The sequence below is a fragment of the Salmo salar genome, chromosome 28 (assembly GCF_965601325.2).
Source record: "Salmo salar chromosome 28, fSalSal1, whole genome shotgun sequence".
NCBI lineage: Eukaryota > Metazoa > Chordata > Actinopteri > Salmoniformes > Salmonidae > Salmo > Salmo salar.
This window is the reverse complement of record NC_138318.1, coordinates 21,277,343-21,293,215: the sequence shown is the minus strand read 5'-3', so window position 1 is coordinate 21,293,215 and position 15,873 is coordinate 21,277,343. Positions and strand designations below refer to the sequence as shown.

General features: G+C 40.3%; 1 protein-coding gene across 2 annotated transcripts; it reads right to left on the bottom strand.

The window, feature by feature from the left end:
• Window positions 1-609: 609 nt before the first annotated feature.
• On the bottom strand, window positions 610-14,083 carry sgca (sarcoglycan, alpha). 2 transcript variants are annotated; one of them, XM_014179845.3, is made up of 11 exons: window positions 13,957-14,083; window positions 13,432-13,560; window positions 11,285-11,436; window positions 8,137-8,206; window positions 5,317-5,515; window positions 3,549-3,717; window positions 2,962-3,170; window positions 2,732-2,758; window positions 2,338-2,517; window positions 1,319-1,345; window positions 610-1,199 (listed from the first exon to the last, which is right to left on the bottom strand). In XM_014179845.3, exons 1-11 carry the CDS (start codon window positions 13,991-13,993, stop codon window positions 1,193-1,195), a joined length of 1,206 nt encoding a protein of 401 aa, XP_014035320.1. In that variant the 5' UTR covers window positions 13,994-14,083; the 3' UTR covers window positions 610-1,192. The 2 variants fall into 2 exon arrangements, with proteins under 2 accessions (XP_014035320.1, XP_014035321.1); XM_014179846.3 differs by having other exon boundaries at window positions 11,285-11,433.
• Window positions 14,084-15,873: the final 1,790 nt, after the last annotated feature.

Here is a 15,873-nt window from a genome sequence, read left to right as displayed (position 1 = left end):
AGCCTTGTACTGACCCCTGGTGGAATCCCGTGGAACAGCTCTAGAATTACGACAGAGTGGGGCAGGCTACCGTGTGGGTTACTGTCTGTCTACCTACTGCAGGTCTACTATGGAAAGTCGTTTTAACATAATCCTCCAAACCAGAGTGCCGCGTGGCAAGACACGTTCACAGGTCCAGTCACAAAACGGAGACATGCTGAAACGTGTGGATTCTGTGGATGCTATTCTACTACAATGCCCTTTTATGGATCATCTGCATTTTTGTTTTGAATATGAAGCCCAGATGACAAGTGGAGTTTTGATTCTGGTAATATATATATTTTTAAAAGAGAATTTGTCTTCCTAAAGATGATTTGGATCAAATGGAATATTCGATGCTGCATGCTCCTATGTGTGGTTCACTTTGAATTGTGTATTTGTTGTAGCCTATTTTGCTGTTTTTATTGTGTTCCTAATTTGCTTCTCTTTGATAGTATTATGGTAAGTACTGGGCATGCCTTGGCAGCACTCCTCTGATTAAGCAATCAATGGACCAATGTTGTTAAATGGTAATGACATAATTATTACACATAATAATTGGTGATGGCGCTGGCCATTAAAACAATAATACAGTTGGTTAGGGGTTTTATTAAGGAAAAACATTCAATCTATTAATTCTACCTCTACATGTAGGCTATATATCTACCAAGGATTTGGTTTTCAAAAAATACATATTGCACTCCATTAGTCCAAACCTATGGCAGAATTAATTAAATCCACCAATGCATAAAAATGTTTAACACAAGTTCAGAAGTTACAGTCACTCAACACTCACTCTTACAGAAAACTCACATGATTTCACCATAAATTTCACATGTGAAATCATATGAAAATGGTGTTTTTGGAACACTTCACGTGATTACGTTTTCACATGTTTAACTTCATGTTATCACATGTTACTTTACATAAGATTACATTTGATCACATGAAAACATGTGTTTTTTGGAACACTTCAAACATTCACATGTGAAATTCATGTGGTTATTCCATAAGGGGAGTCACTCCAAAATATTTGTAATCAAAGTATAATGTGATCAAGAAAGAGGATAAAGAAATTATAATGTGAAGAGAAAACATCTCAAATCCTACAGCAAACCAGCAGCAAACCCATAATACATTCAGTGGAAGTACAGTATGTCCTGTTTGGATGGCTTCATTTCCTGTTGGAACAAAAACAATATTGTAAAAAAGAATCCATGTATGTATTTCATAATCGTTCTTTTCTTCTTGTTGTACAGTTGTACTCATTTATTCAGACACATGTATTCCACTGTGTTACCTGGGTAGTGTGTCAGTGTTGATTTCCCTGCAAAAACAAATGAAGAATTGAACGTTATGGTTGAATTTAATAGCAAGGATTTTGCTTTTGTTTTGTTTACTAAACTGCTTATTGCTAGTTTAATTAAAGTAATAATGTGTTTATAACATATATGTGTTGAATAAAATAAAAAGTAAATTGTATGGCAATATTAACCATCAACCCCAATATTAACCACCTTTATGCGTGATTTGAAATTTACTGCTTCACTTTGAAGTTGCTCCACTAGGTTGTGGTATAGGTTACACCAAATATCATAATCCAAGTGGAACACATTTTTATTTAACCTTTATTTAACTAGGCAAGTCAGTTAAGAACAAGTTCGTATTTACAATGACAGCCTAGGAACAGTGGGTTAACTGCCTTGTTCAGGGGCAGAACGACAGATTTTTACCTTGTCAGCTCAGGGATTCGATCTAGCAACCGTTCGGTTACTGGTCCGACTCTCTCTCTCTCTCTCTCTCTCTCTCTCTCTCTCTCTCTCTCTCTCTCTCTCTCTCTCTCTCTCTCTCTCTCTCTCTCTCTCTCCTCTCTCTCTCTCTCTCCTCTCTCTCTCTCTCTCTCTCTCTCTCCCCTCTCTCTCTCCCCTCTCTCTCTCCCCCCTCTCTCTCTCTCTCTCTCTCTCTCCCCTCTCTCTCTCCCCTCTCTCTCTCCCCTCTCTCTCTCTCTCTCTCTCTCTCTCTCTCTCTCTCTCTCTCTCTCTCTCTCTCTCTCTCTCCCCTCTCTCTCCCCTCTCTGTCTCTCTCTGTCTCTCTCTCTCTCTCTCTCTCTCTCTCTCTCTCTCTCTCTCTCTCTCTCTCTCCTGTAGCCAATATCTATGACAACAAACAAGTTGGCTAAAGCACAAACCAACTAGACCACCAGGCTATGATTGAGCTACTATAGTGAGTCTCTACCAGTAACAGTACTCACTGCTGGGCCACCAGGTTGATCTACTGCAGTGAACACTCTACTAATAGTAGTGACAGTAGACTACTCACTGCTGGGCCAGGATGAGGGGGATGCTGGGGCTGTCAGTCTGGAACGGTGGAGCCGTCTCCCCGGTGCGAGCGTTGAACATGGACAGCGTGGAGAGGGGAGGAGGGACCCCACGACACCCAGCCATGCTCCGCAGCTCACTGGTGTTACCATGGATGGTGTGGCGGTGGTAGAGCTGGATACTAAAGGAACAGACAGAGGGGAGGAAGGTTTATATACATTAGTCAAGTGTGGGGGTGATACTAAGCTTATCCTTGGCAATTATCATAGTATAAAATATTAGACATGATGTCTTTGTCCATCTTCCTTAATCTTCTTGATGGTGTGATGTAATACATCTTCAGTAAATGTAAATAATGTAGTGGGTTTAGATATGTGGAATGGAAGGCTACGTACTCTGGTGTCTTTCCATCTCTTCTCTCACTGCAAATAAATAACAAAACATGTTATGTAACAACTATGAATAGTAATACAAAGTTGCCAAACGTAAAGATATTTCATAATTGAAGGTTGCTAGATTTTAACGTATTCAACAAGGTTTCCAGTGATAAGTTATAGCTGGTTGTTATTACTTAACAACGTTAGAGGACTAATGCCAATCTCAGTGGAGTACAAACAAAACATACACTCCCTCTCGTCTGCAGCACATGATGTAGGCCAATAGGAGACACAGGATGATGGCCAGAGCCAGGGGGACGATCACAGTCACAATGTAGTCTGGCAGGAAGTCTCTGGGAGGGGGGGACTCAGGAGGTTCATAGACCCCCCCAGCATCCAGGATCCCTGGGCCCATTGTGGGGGCAGGAGGGGGGATCACTGGTCTGGACAGATCAATCTATGTACAGTAGACACAGGGATGGCAGAGGAGGATACATATTTAGGAGCAACGGAATATAAGGTGATGACCGTGTTGATATGCTATTTAATGTTATTTAAATTATTAAAATGCTTGTTCCCACCAATCTACACCTTGAGAATGAATTGCAAAAAACATGTTGGCAATGCTTGTGTGTGAGGCAGATTTACCATTAAATGCAGCTCTGACTTTGGATGTGTGTAGATTAGCTCACTCTACAAGAATTTGACATAATACCTGCAGGTGATTCATTTCATTATTCATTCAGATAAATGTCACTGTTAGTAATGCTATGTTTTCCCCTAAAGTAATCTAATGACAAAAAAATGCTGTTTATACCAGTGCTTGTGGACTCACCAGTGTGGACTTGCACCAGGTGACACAGTTGCCTGGGTAGGAGCAGACCTTGCAGTCCCCAGGGATCTTGGCCTTGCCCCCGGCTTCACACTGTCTCCTGTGTTCAGCAGTCTGGAGCGTCAACAAGCACTCAGAGAAGTACTGGTCTGAACCCACCTTCACATACACCCTGGGACCCAATGCATGACACTGGCTTAGTTGACAATGACTGTACTGTACCTACTGTATATTCTGTAATGTATCATGTGCTGATAACGTCAATAAAATATTCCCTTGATTTAAATTTCAGTTTGAGTTTGACCTCTTTCATCCTCCAAAAAATGTTTTGATACTGAAAATGCTGAATGTCTTCTGATCATTGAAATTAAATCTTCACGTTGCATGATTTGACGATTTTTGTTCAGATACACTACCGTTCAAAAGTTTGGAGTCACGTAGAAATATCCTTGTTTTTTAAAGAAAAGCACATTTTTGTCCATTAAAATAACATCAAATTGATCAGAAATACAGTGTAGACATTGTTAATGTTGAAATTGACTATTATAGCTGGAAACGGCAGATTTTTTATGGAATATCTGCATAGGTGTACAGAGGCCCATTATCAGCAACCATCACTCCTGTGTTCCAATGGTACGTTGTGTTAGCTAATCCAAGTTTATCATTTTAAAAGGCTAATTGATCATTAGAAACTCCTTTTGCAATTACGTTAGCACAGCTGAAAACTGTTGTGCTAATTAAAGAAGCAATAAAACTGGCCTTCTTTAGACTAGTTGAGTATCAGGAGCATCAGCATTTGTGGCTTCGATCACAGGCTCAAAATGGCCAGAAACAAAGACTTTCTTCTGAAACTCGTCAGTCTATTCCTGTTCTGAGAAATGAAGGCTACTCCATTCGAGATTCTGCCAAGCAACAGAAGATCTCGTACAATGCTGTGTACTACTCCCTTCACAGAACTGCGCGAACTGGCTCTAACCAGAATAGAAAGAGGAGTGGGAGGCCCCAGGACAACTGAGCAAGAGAACAAGTACATTAGAGTGTCTAGTTTGAGAAACAGATACATCACAAGTCCTCAACTGGCAGCTTCATTAAATAGCACCCGCAAAACACCAGTCTCAACGTCAACAGTGAAGAGTAGTCTCTGGGATGCTGGCCTTCTAGGCAGAGTTGCAAAGAAAAAGCCATATCTCAGACTGGCCAATAAAAAGAAAAGATTAAAATGGGCAAAAGAACACAGACACTAGACAGAGGAACTCTGCCTAGAAGGTCAGGAGCCCGGAGTCGTCTCTTCACTGTTGACGTTGAGACTGGTGTTTTGTGGGTACTATTTAATGAAGCAGCCAGTTGAAGACTTGTGAGGCGTCTGTTTCTCTTAAAATGATAAACTTGGATTAGCTAACACAACGTGCCATTTGGAACACAGGAGTGATGGTTACTGATAATGGGCCTCTACGCCTATGTAGATATTCCATAAAAAATCTGCCGTTTCCAGCTACAATAGTAATTTACAACATTAACAATGTCTACACTGTTTTTCTGATCAATTTGATGTTATTTTAATGGACCAAAAATTTGCTTTTCTTTAAAAAACAAGAACATTTCTAAGTGACCCCAAACTTTTCAACGGTAGTGTATATGTACACTACAAGGCCTACTTGGGGAATGAATAGTGTGAATTCATGGTGTACTTCTCTTTCTGGTCTGGGATTCTCTCTGTTGAAAGTTAGTAGAAGTGACAGTTAGCAACAGTTGAAATGTGACACTTCTTTACCCTTCGTAGTGTCCAGCCAGAGGCAGAGGGACACGGCCACCTCGGTCCAACGCAGACGTGATGTTGACAAAGTCCAGCCTGTCTGTCTTCCACATCCTCATCATATCCTGCCTGATCTCTATCTGAACTGTAGAGGGCAGCACCTTCTCAATCTCCCTCAGTGGGATGAAGAACTCAGCCTGGTAGGGCATTCTCTTTGCTGAAAGAAAGGCCAATGGGAGAAACAAATAAACCAGTATTCACTGCTGTCACTGTGTGTATCTGAAATGGCACCCAATTCATTACTTTTGATCAGCCCTCATAGGGCTCTGCTCAAAGGTAGAGTGCACTATATCGGTCATTCTACAGAAGTGGAGTAAATAGGGGGTTGAAAAAAAATCAGATTTGTATCCTATTTCTCCCAAACTTTAAGCACACATGTCTTCTAACATATGTCAGATAGACATATCTACACACTGAAATATTTACCTGAATTCCTTACCACCCCCACTAACTGTGTCACTACTAGCATAGTGTAAACGTTGCTGTAAAGGGAGAACCATGCACATTAGTGATCATTTTGATTAACCTTCTAGTACAGATTCATTTAGAAATCGTATTTGCATACCAAATTAACAAAATAGTTAAAATATTATTTTTAAGTTGGTTTTCAAAACCTTTAAATTGAATTTAGAGAAATATAATCTCTATTGTTCTCTGTAAAATATTAATGTTGATTGTATGAATCTGAAACTTGTTAATTGATTGAATTACTTATGCATCTAATTAATTATGTTTTAAAATGTTTAAATTTACCTATCTTTATTTTGGCAAAAAATAACAGGCGTTTCGGTGTCAAATGTCAATCATAAAGATAAATACAGGGCTCTAGATGGGACTAACTCGTTTTGGTATAGGCATTGCCATTGAGGGCTTCCACCATTTAAAAGTAGTCAACTGGGTGGGGATTCCTATGGGTTGGGAGTGATCAGCCTATGATCAGAGCGCATTGTCTTCTTCAAATTGGGTTTCTTATGGTTTGTAAAGAAAGCAAAGACTATCCGGGAGCCAAGACCAATATTTATACCAAGACATTGGTCCCAAGATCCAGACCCTTAAAGACCGAATAGATCAAGAGTCCATGGGCCCTTCTTCAATTGTAAAAAACTAAAGTAGAGTAAACTTGAGTACAGTACAGTACAGCACAGTACAGTACAGCACAATACAGTAGAGCATAGGAAAGTAGGGTACAGTAGAGTAGGTTACAGTACAGTAGATTACAGTACAGTAGAGTAGAGTACAATATAGTAGAGCACAGTACAGTATAGTATAGTACAGTAGAGTACAGTAGAGTAGGTTACAGTACAGTACAGTACAGTATGGTACAGTACAGCAGAACACAGTCTGGTAGAGTACAGTACAGTAAAGAACAGTATGATAGTGTACAGTACAGTACAGTAGAGAACAGTAGAGTAGAGTACAGTCCAGTAGAGCACAATACAGTAGAGTACATGAGAGCCCAGTAGAGTGCAGTACAGTAGAGTACAGTAGAGCTCAGTAGCGTACAGTGCAGCATAGTACAGTAGAGCACAATACAGTAGAGCACAGTACAGTAGAGTACAGTACAGTATAGCATTATAGACGTCTATGTTTTGCCAAATATATGTCAATGTTTGGGCTTTTGGAGGGTTGGAGCCCAGTGGTGGCTATGCATCTCAATACTCTACACTTTTTCCTGAAGTGTGCACTTGTCCACATGGTGGTCCTCTGTAGCTCAGTTGGTAGAGTATAGCGCATACTGTACAACTTTAAATTGGAGACAGCCTCAATGGTGCTGCCCGTGCTGTCATAGACTCCATAATGGCACAGATACAAAGATGAGACCTCTATATATCTCTATGGTGTCAATTGTTTCGGTTGTGATCGTTTCGGTTTGGATCATTTTTGACTGATTTTTGACTTTAAAGATTTCCCATAGCTAACATACTGTATGTCTGGCTATCTTTCATTTGGACAGATGTACATCCCAGCAAACATATACTTTAGTCCCAAAACCATACTTTACATATTTCCAACTTGCTCACAAATTCTCTCCAAAATGCTTGCAGTCAGACTACAGTGGCCATAGTGGAGAGGGGTGCAATCCCATCACCTGATATGTGTAGATATGTGTCTTAAGGGACATTCATTCTAAAGTCTTTTAAAGTGTGTTTCTGTAGTGACATCAAAAGTGGGGACAGCATTTTTCAGAGAAAGATTTAAAAAAGCTAAACCACAGGAGGCTGCTGAGGAGAGAACTGCTCATAATAACGGCCAGAACTCAGCAAATGGAACGGCATCAAACACCTGGATACCATGTATGATACCATTCCACCTAATCCGCTCCAGTCATTAACACAAGCCCACTCTCCCCAATTAAGGTGCCACCAACCTCATGTGAAATAAACAAAACAAATAATTAGATCAGTATCTTTCAATGTAATAATAGAACAACTCAATATGTTCTATTGAAATAATAGTGTTAGAAAATAATAATCATGAATTGCTTTATTTTCAAACATGAGTCAGGGTTTGGGACAGCCACCTCTCAATAGATATAGGTGTATAAACAATGAATTTATACTATATCAGTTGAACAATATGTTTGTTATTGCCGAAGTTTGGATACTTTTTTTGGGGTGGGACAGCAATTTACACCACTTCTGTAGAATCACTCATATAGGTAATAGGGTGCCATTTTGAGCCTTTGTAAAAAAGTAGTGTCATTTTGGATGTTTAGACTCGATAGTATGTTGTAATAAATGATTTCCCAGAACTGTTCTCCCATCACAGAATACATACCTGGAGGGTCAATCGTTATGATCAGTCTGTCTCTGAATGTGTCATAGCTCCGTTTGTTAGTCACTGTGATCTGAAATGGAAAGAGAAACAATGAGATGTTAAAGGATGGCCGGGATGTCTTAACACCATCCTACAATCTAAGCTTGATGCCCTCAATCTCACACAAATGATCAATGAACCTACCAGGTACAACCCCAAATCCGTAAACACAGGCACCCTCATAGATATCATCCTAACCAACCTGCCCTCCAAATACACCTCCGCTGTCTTCAACCAGGATCTCAGCGATCACTGTCTCATTGCCTGCATCCGTATTGGGTCTGCAGTCAAACGACCACCCTTCATCACTGTCAAACGCTCCCTAAAACACTTCCGTGAGCAGGCCTTTCTAATCGACCTGGCCCGGGTATCCCGGAAGGATATTGACCTCATTCCGTCAGTAGAAGATGCCTGGTTATTCTTTAAAAGTGCTTTCCTCACAATCTTAAATAAGCATGCCCCATTCACAGAAAATTTGAACCAGGAACAGATATAGCCTGTGGTTCACTCCAGATCTTACTGCCCTTGACCAGCACCAAAACATCCTGTGGCGTACGGCATTAGCATCGAATTGCCCCCGCGATATGCAACTTTCAGGCAAGTTAGGAACCAATATACACAGGCAGTTAGGAAAGCAAAGGCTAGCTTTTTCAAACAGAAATTTGCATCCTGCAGCACAAACTCCCAAAAGTTCTGGGACACTGTAAAGTCCATGGAGAATAAGAGCACCTCCTCCCAGCTGCCCACTGCACTGAGGCTAGGAAACACTGTCACCACCGATAAATCCACAATAATTGAGAATTTCAATAAGCATTTTTCTACGGCTCGCCATGCTTTCCACCTGGCCACCCCTACCCTGTTCAACAGCCCTGCACCCCCGACAGAAAATTGCCCAAGCCTCCCCATTTCTCCTTCACTCAAATCCAGATAGCTGATGTTCTGAAGGAGCTGTAAAATCTGGACCCCTACAAATCAGCAGGGCTAGACAATTTGGACCCTCTCTTTCTAAAATGATAAGCAGAAATTGTTGCAACCCCTATTACTAGCCTGTTCAACCTCTCTTTCGTATCATCTGAGATCCTCAAAGATTGGAAAGCTGCCGCGGTCATCCCCCTCTTCAAAGGGGGAGACTCTAGACGCAAACTGCTACAGACCTATATCTATCCTACACTGCCTTTCTGTTGAAAGCCAAGTTAACAAACAGATCACCGACCATTTCGAATCCCCGTACCTTCTCCGCTATGCAATCTGGTTTCCGAGCTGGTCATGGATGCACCTCAGCCATGCTCAAGGTCCTAAATGATATCATAACCGCCATCAATAAGAGACAATACTGTGTAGCTGTATTCATCGACCTGGCCAAGGCTTTCGACTCTGTCAATCACCACATTCTTATCGGGAGACTCAACAGCCTTGGTTTCTCAAATGACTGCCTCACCTGGTTCGCCAACTACTTCTTAGACAGAGTTCAGTGTGTCAAATCAGAGTGCCTGTTGTCCGGACCTCTGGCAGTCTCTATGGGGGTGCCACAGGGTTCAATTCTTGGGCCGACTCTTTTCTCTGTATACATCAATGATGTCGCTCTTGCTGCTGGTGATTCTCTGAATCACCTCTACGCAGATGACACCATTCTGTATACTTCTGGCCCTTCTTTGGACACTGTGTTAACTAACCTCCAGACGAGCTTCAATTCCATACAACTCTCCTTCCATGGCCTCCAACTGCTCTTAAATGCAATTAAAACTAAATGCATGCTCTTTAACCGATCGCTGCCCGCACCTTCCCGCCCGTCCAGCATCACTACTCTGGACGGTTCTGACTTAGAATATGTGGACAACTACAAATACCTAGGTGTCTGGTTAGATTGTAAACTCTCCTTCCAGACTCACATTAAGCATCTCCAATCCAAAATTAAATCTAGAATCGGCTTCCTATTTCGTAACAAAGCATCCTTCGCTCATGCTGCCAAACATACCCTCGTAAAACTGACTATCCTGCCGATCCTTGACTTCGGCGATGTCATTTACAAAATAGCCTCCAACACTCTACTCAGCAAATTGGATGCAGTCTATCACGGTGCCATCCGTTTTGTCACCAAAGCCCCATATACTACCCACCACTGCGACCTGTATGCTCTCGTTGGCTGGCCCTCGCTACATATTCGTCGCCAAACCCACTGGCTCCAGGTCATCTATAAGTCTTTGCTAGATAAAGCCCCGCCTTATCTCAGCTCACTGGTTACCATAGCAGCACCCACCCATAGCACGTGCTCCAGCAGGTATATTTCACTGGTCACCCCCAAAGCCAATTCCTATTTTGGCCGCCTTTCCTTCCAGTTCTCTGCTGCCAATGACTGAAACAAATTGCAAAAATCACTGAAGCTGGAGACTAATTTCTCCCTCACTAACTTTAAGCACCAGCTATCAGAGCAGCTCACAGATCACTGCACCTGTACATAGCCCATCTGTAAATAGCCCATCCAACTAGCTCATCCCTATACTGTTCTTTTTTTTCTCTCCTTTGCACCACAGTATCTCTACTTTCACATTCATCTTCTGCACATCTATCACACCAGTGTTTAAATTGCAAAGTTGTAATTATTCGCCACATTGACTGTATGTTTGCTTATTCCATGTCTAACTCTGTGTTGTTGTTTGTGTCACACTGCTTTGCTTTATCTTGGCCAGGTTGCAGTTGTAAATGAGAACTTGTTCTCAACTAGCCTACCTGGTTAAATAAAGGTGATAAAAAAAAATACAAAATGTAAAAAGATCTTATCCTTAGACCATTACAAGCTACATACTGTGCCCAGAAATATCCTTCACATTCATTCTTCAAATATGTTTAACATTTTTCAATGCAGAACCATAGATATTTACATTTACATTTACGTCATTTAGCAGACGCTCTTATCCAGAGCGACTTATTTCAACTGAAAGAAGTTATAAACTAGATCCTCATGACAGTGTGACTGTGTCCCAAATGGTACTCTATTCCCCAACCTGGTTCTGGTCAAAAGTAGTGCACTATGTAGGGAATAGGGTGCTATTTGGGACGTAATCTGTGTGTATCTCAGAGCACCCCTAGTTGATGAGTCTGCACTGTGTACCTCTATCATACTCTTTCCCTGGGCCAGTGGGGTGCCGTAGAGGAAGCCGTTATCATAGTGGTGCCTCTGGGTAAATCGAAGCCAGCCAGGCAGGTCCGGGAAGGACTGCATGTTGCACTTAAACAGCATGGGATCATTGTAGACCCGCCCTGCTTTTCAGAATGGGAGAGTGGGAGAGAAGAGAGATGCATTATGGTTGTTGGTTGTATATCATTTGAACCTTACCGACACCTACCTGATGATACCCGCTGATTTGTTGTATGAATGTCAGTTGGGACATAACAATACATGTATTGAAGCTTTAAGTGTAAAAATATTAAGAAATTACAATAAACAACCAACATTTATATCTATTCATTGGGAAGGCTTTACATTGATAGATTATTGCTATTAGTAACCACAAGCTTCAACCCACTGGGCACGAACTGGTTAAATTAACGTTGTTTCAACTTAATTTGTCAACGTATTGTGACGTGTCAATTTACATGGAAAATACATTAGATATAAAAAAAGTTAGCAACTGTTGTTTTGAGTTTAAAATTTCAACCATAGGATTATGTCATCATGGTAATCATTTTTCTAAATAGACAAACCTTGTATAAAATATGTTGATATATGTTGATATATCCACTATAAGAATACAATAGGCTGGACAGCACCTCCTACTGGAGAGTTGATCTATCTACAGTTATCCCTCCAGTCTCACATCCAGGGTTTTAACAAGGCCCAGCCCTGCTTAGCTTTGATCTTTTTCAATGACTGTCACCAATGTGCTATCATGGGAACAATTGTTGAAACATATCCACTTAATAGATTCACTATCGAAGTCATTTCAAAGTGTAGGTTCAACAGAGCAAATGAAATGAAACCAAACCTTAACAGTCATATATCATCAAAGATGTTATTTAGGCCTATATAATTTGGGAAGTCATCAACAGCTGTTGTTTAAATTCAGCCCAGGATTCAACTAAAAATAGACAATACATATAGGCCTAGGGTTTCAAGCTTTGGTTGATTTCAAATAGAATCTACATGTTAATAATAAATACCTTCGATTTAAGTCTCCATCTCGGCCAAAAATAAAAGTGAAATAATAGGATTAGATCAAATCAAGCAGTTTTTAAAGTATATGTAAAGATTGATTTGATTTAGTCCTATTCTTTCATTTGTAGACAAACTGGAATTAAAACCAGTCTCAGTGGCTCAGATGGAACTGTCCAAGAAGGAGATACATCTCCTTTTAAACTTGATATTTGTTTGCGTTGGCAACCAAACACAATTCAATATAACTTTTGCAATAGAGTAAATAGCCTTTTAACTTCTGGACAAGTTAACAAATTATTTTCTGGATTCAGGTCTCCATCCCATCCAAAAATAAAAGGTAAAGAATAGGATTAAGCCAGTGGCTCAGATGGAACTATACAAGCAGTAGATACATTTCCTTTAAATGTTGATATTTGGTTATGTTGTCAACCAAACACAATTCAATATTACCTTTGGAAGACAGTAAATACCTAAATGTTAAGGCTATCTTACAAACTAATGTAACAGTATATATATTCAACCTTAAAATGAGTAACACAGCCATGGACACATTTTGAGGATACAGTCACAAGAAATGTCTTCTTATGTTCAGGGTCGCAGGTCTGTGGAAATCTTCACAATTGCTCTAATAATCTGCACAGAATCTCAAACAGAATTGATCACTTGTACGATACTTTAATGTAATGTCAACTAACTGTAATCCAGGTCATTTGATTGTGCTATTAGATCAAGCACAGTGAAAACACATTAAGATTGTTGTATTAAATAAACAAAATACCTGACATTGTATTCTCATTTGAACTTTAGTGTGCTTTTAAATGGTTGAAAGCACGGTGATAACACAATTAGGTGACAATTAACCAAAAATCGGACTTTTTTTTCCATTGGAATTTGGTTGTGCTTTTAGATGGTTGAAAGCATAATAACAAATTGGAATTCAACAAACTTTTGGCAGTCTTTTTGAGTGGGTGAAAATAGGTTGGAATCTCATTGATTAATGTACATGTATCTACCAAATATTACCCACGTTGAAATGACGTGGTGTGCCCAGTGGAAAGTTAAACTGTACACTAAGAGGTGACTTACTGAAATCTCAGCCTTACCATAGTGTTTCAGGAAGGGTTCAAAATCATTCTGGAAGGTCTCTCTCTGCAGCTCGAACACAAACAGCTGTCCCACAGGGGTATGAGCAGTGATGTCTGCCTCGACCACCAGTACACTGGTCACACACACTGCGTACATGTAGATAGGAGCACAAGTACCAAAGGATATCACTATTGGATATGGCAAAGTTACATGAGGTTACAAATAACATGAAACTTGGACAGTGAACTGATTTGCACTTAAACACCATGTCCACACCACTACGCAGCATAGCTGTTAAAACTATATTTTCTGTAATTTCACATAATGTCATATAACTTCAAAATTGTATATATATACTGGCAGCACAACATGACTCCTCTTGTTAGACACCTACTGTATTTAATCACTGGCAAGTTCTCTAAAATATCCATCATAAAACACAAATTATATTTGCTATAGAAGAAGTGATCTTTGTCAATAATAAAACCGCTTGTCAATGTTGTCATAATCACTATTATAAAGTAACAAATACTTAACCTTGCCTGTTAAAATAAATCTCCAGCCTGTCCAGTCTGCCATCTTGTTTTGAGCTGTGATTGACAGGGCCAAGAGGAGGGCTAGGTCGCTCCCAGTCAGCCAGGCACTTCAGGGCTATTTCTGACCCACACACTATACAGTAATAACTTCCTAATGTGTGTGTGTGTGAGTACATGTGTATCTGTCTGTCTGTCTGTCTGTCTGTCTGTGTGTGTGTGTGTGTGTGTGTGTGTGTGTGTGTGTGTGTGTGTGTGTGTGTGTGTGTGTGTGTGTGTGTGTGTGTGTGTGTGTGTGTGCCTGCATGTCTGTAGGTATGAGGTATAATAAAAACACTAGCCGTGTAGTCTGCCTTCCCTGTCCAACTATGTCACGTTGACACCTTCCCCTAGTCTTCCACCCCTCCTATACAATGGTAGAAAAAACTATACTGAACAAAAATATAAATGCAACATACAACAATTTGATTGATTTTACTGAGTTCAAGTTCATATGAAGAAATCAACCAATTTAAAAAAATGCATTAGCCCCTAATCTATGGATTTCACATAGATTGGTCACAGATACACATAAAAAATGGGCCTCACAATGGGCCTCAGGATCTCGTCACGGTATATCTGTGCATTCAAATTGCCATGAATAAAATGTAATTGTGTTCATTGTTGAACACAATTGACATCAGCAAACCGCTTGCCCACACGACACAATACACGCGGTTTGCGGTTGTGAGGCCGGTTGGACGTACTGTCAAATTCTCTAAAACAACGTTGGAGGCGGCTTATGGTTGAGAAATTATCATTAAATTCTCTGGCAGCAGCTCTGGTCGACAGTCTTGCAGTCAACATGCTAATTTCACGCTCCCTCACAACTTGAGACATCTGTGGCCTTGTGTTGTGTGACAAAACGGCACCTTTTAGAGTGGCCTTTTATTGTCCCCAGCACAAGGTTCACATGTGTAATGATCATGCTCTTTAATCAGCTTCTTGATATGCCGCACCTGTCAGGTGGATGGATTATCTTGGAAAAGGAGAAATGCTCACTATCAGGGATGTAAGCAAATTTGTGCACAGAATTTGAGAGAAATAAGCTTTTTGTGCGTATGGAAAATGTCTGGGATCTTTTCTTTCAGTTTGTGAAACATGGAACCAACACTTTACATGTTGCGTTTCTATTTTTGTTCAGTGAAGATTGACATTCATCATAATCAATCAATCCTCTTAATTATCTGGCAATTGTGATTCCGCAAAATATATGTGGGGAGAAAATGTATTAAAAATAAAACAAATAAAAGCTATGAAATAGATTACTGTCACTCTACTGTTTAATTTCTACTACTGAAACACCACTAAAAATGTATATTCTATGCTCTCTAAAAATGTAATTGCTGGTTGACGGGCCTTTCTATATTATTCACACTGATATCATTGACTTTCCAGTGGCTTTCGTGAATTAAATCAAATATGTAGCTATGCTACTATATCTAGCCTACACTTTAGGCTATATAATCATAAACTATATCACGGATCATTCAAAAAGTAGACTAGGTTAGCCTTATGCTGCATTGAAAATGCCACTATGTACTGTATGCGTCAGGGTGTGTGCACAACATGGCCTATCTCAATGGGAGTTGTGCTTCTTGGTTCCATATGGTGTCATTTCGAATAAAAATACATTAATGGTCGTTATGTTAACCGTTATCTGCCTATATATTCTGAGATAGCTCATTTACAGTCTATTGGTAGCTAGGGAAAACGCATTGGAGGACACGGTATGGAGCGCATTATTTAGATGCAGACTAAGAGGCATAGTCTACTCTACGCCCTCACAAGAATGTAGGCTAACACCGACTACTGCTAAAACATTGTATAACATATTATCATCAAACGTGTAGGCTAGACAGGCACTAGTGAACGCAGGAAGCGACG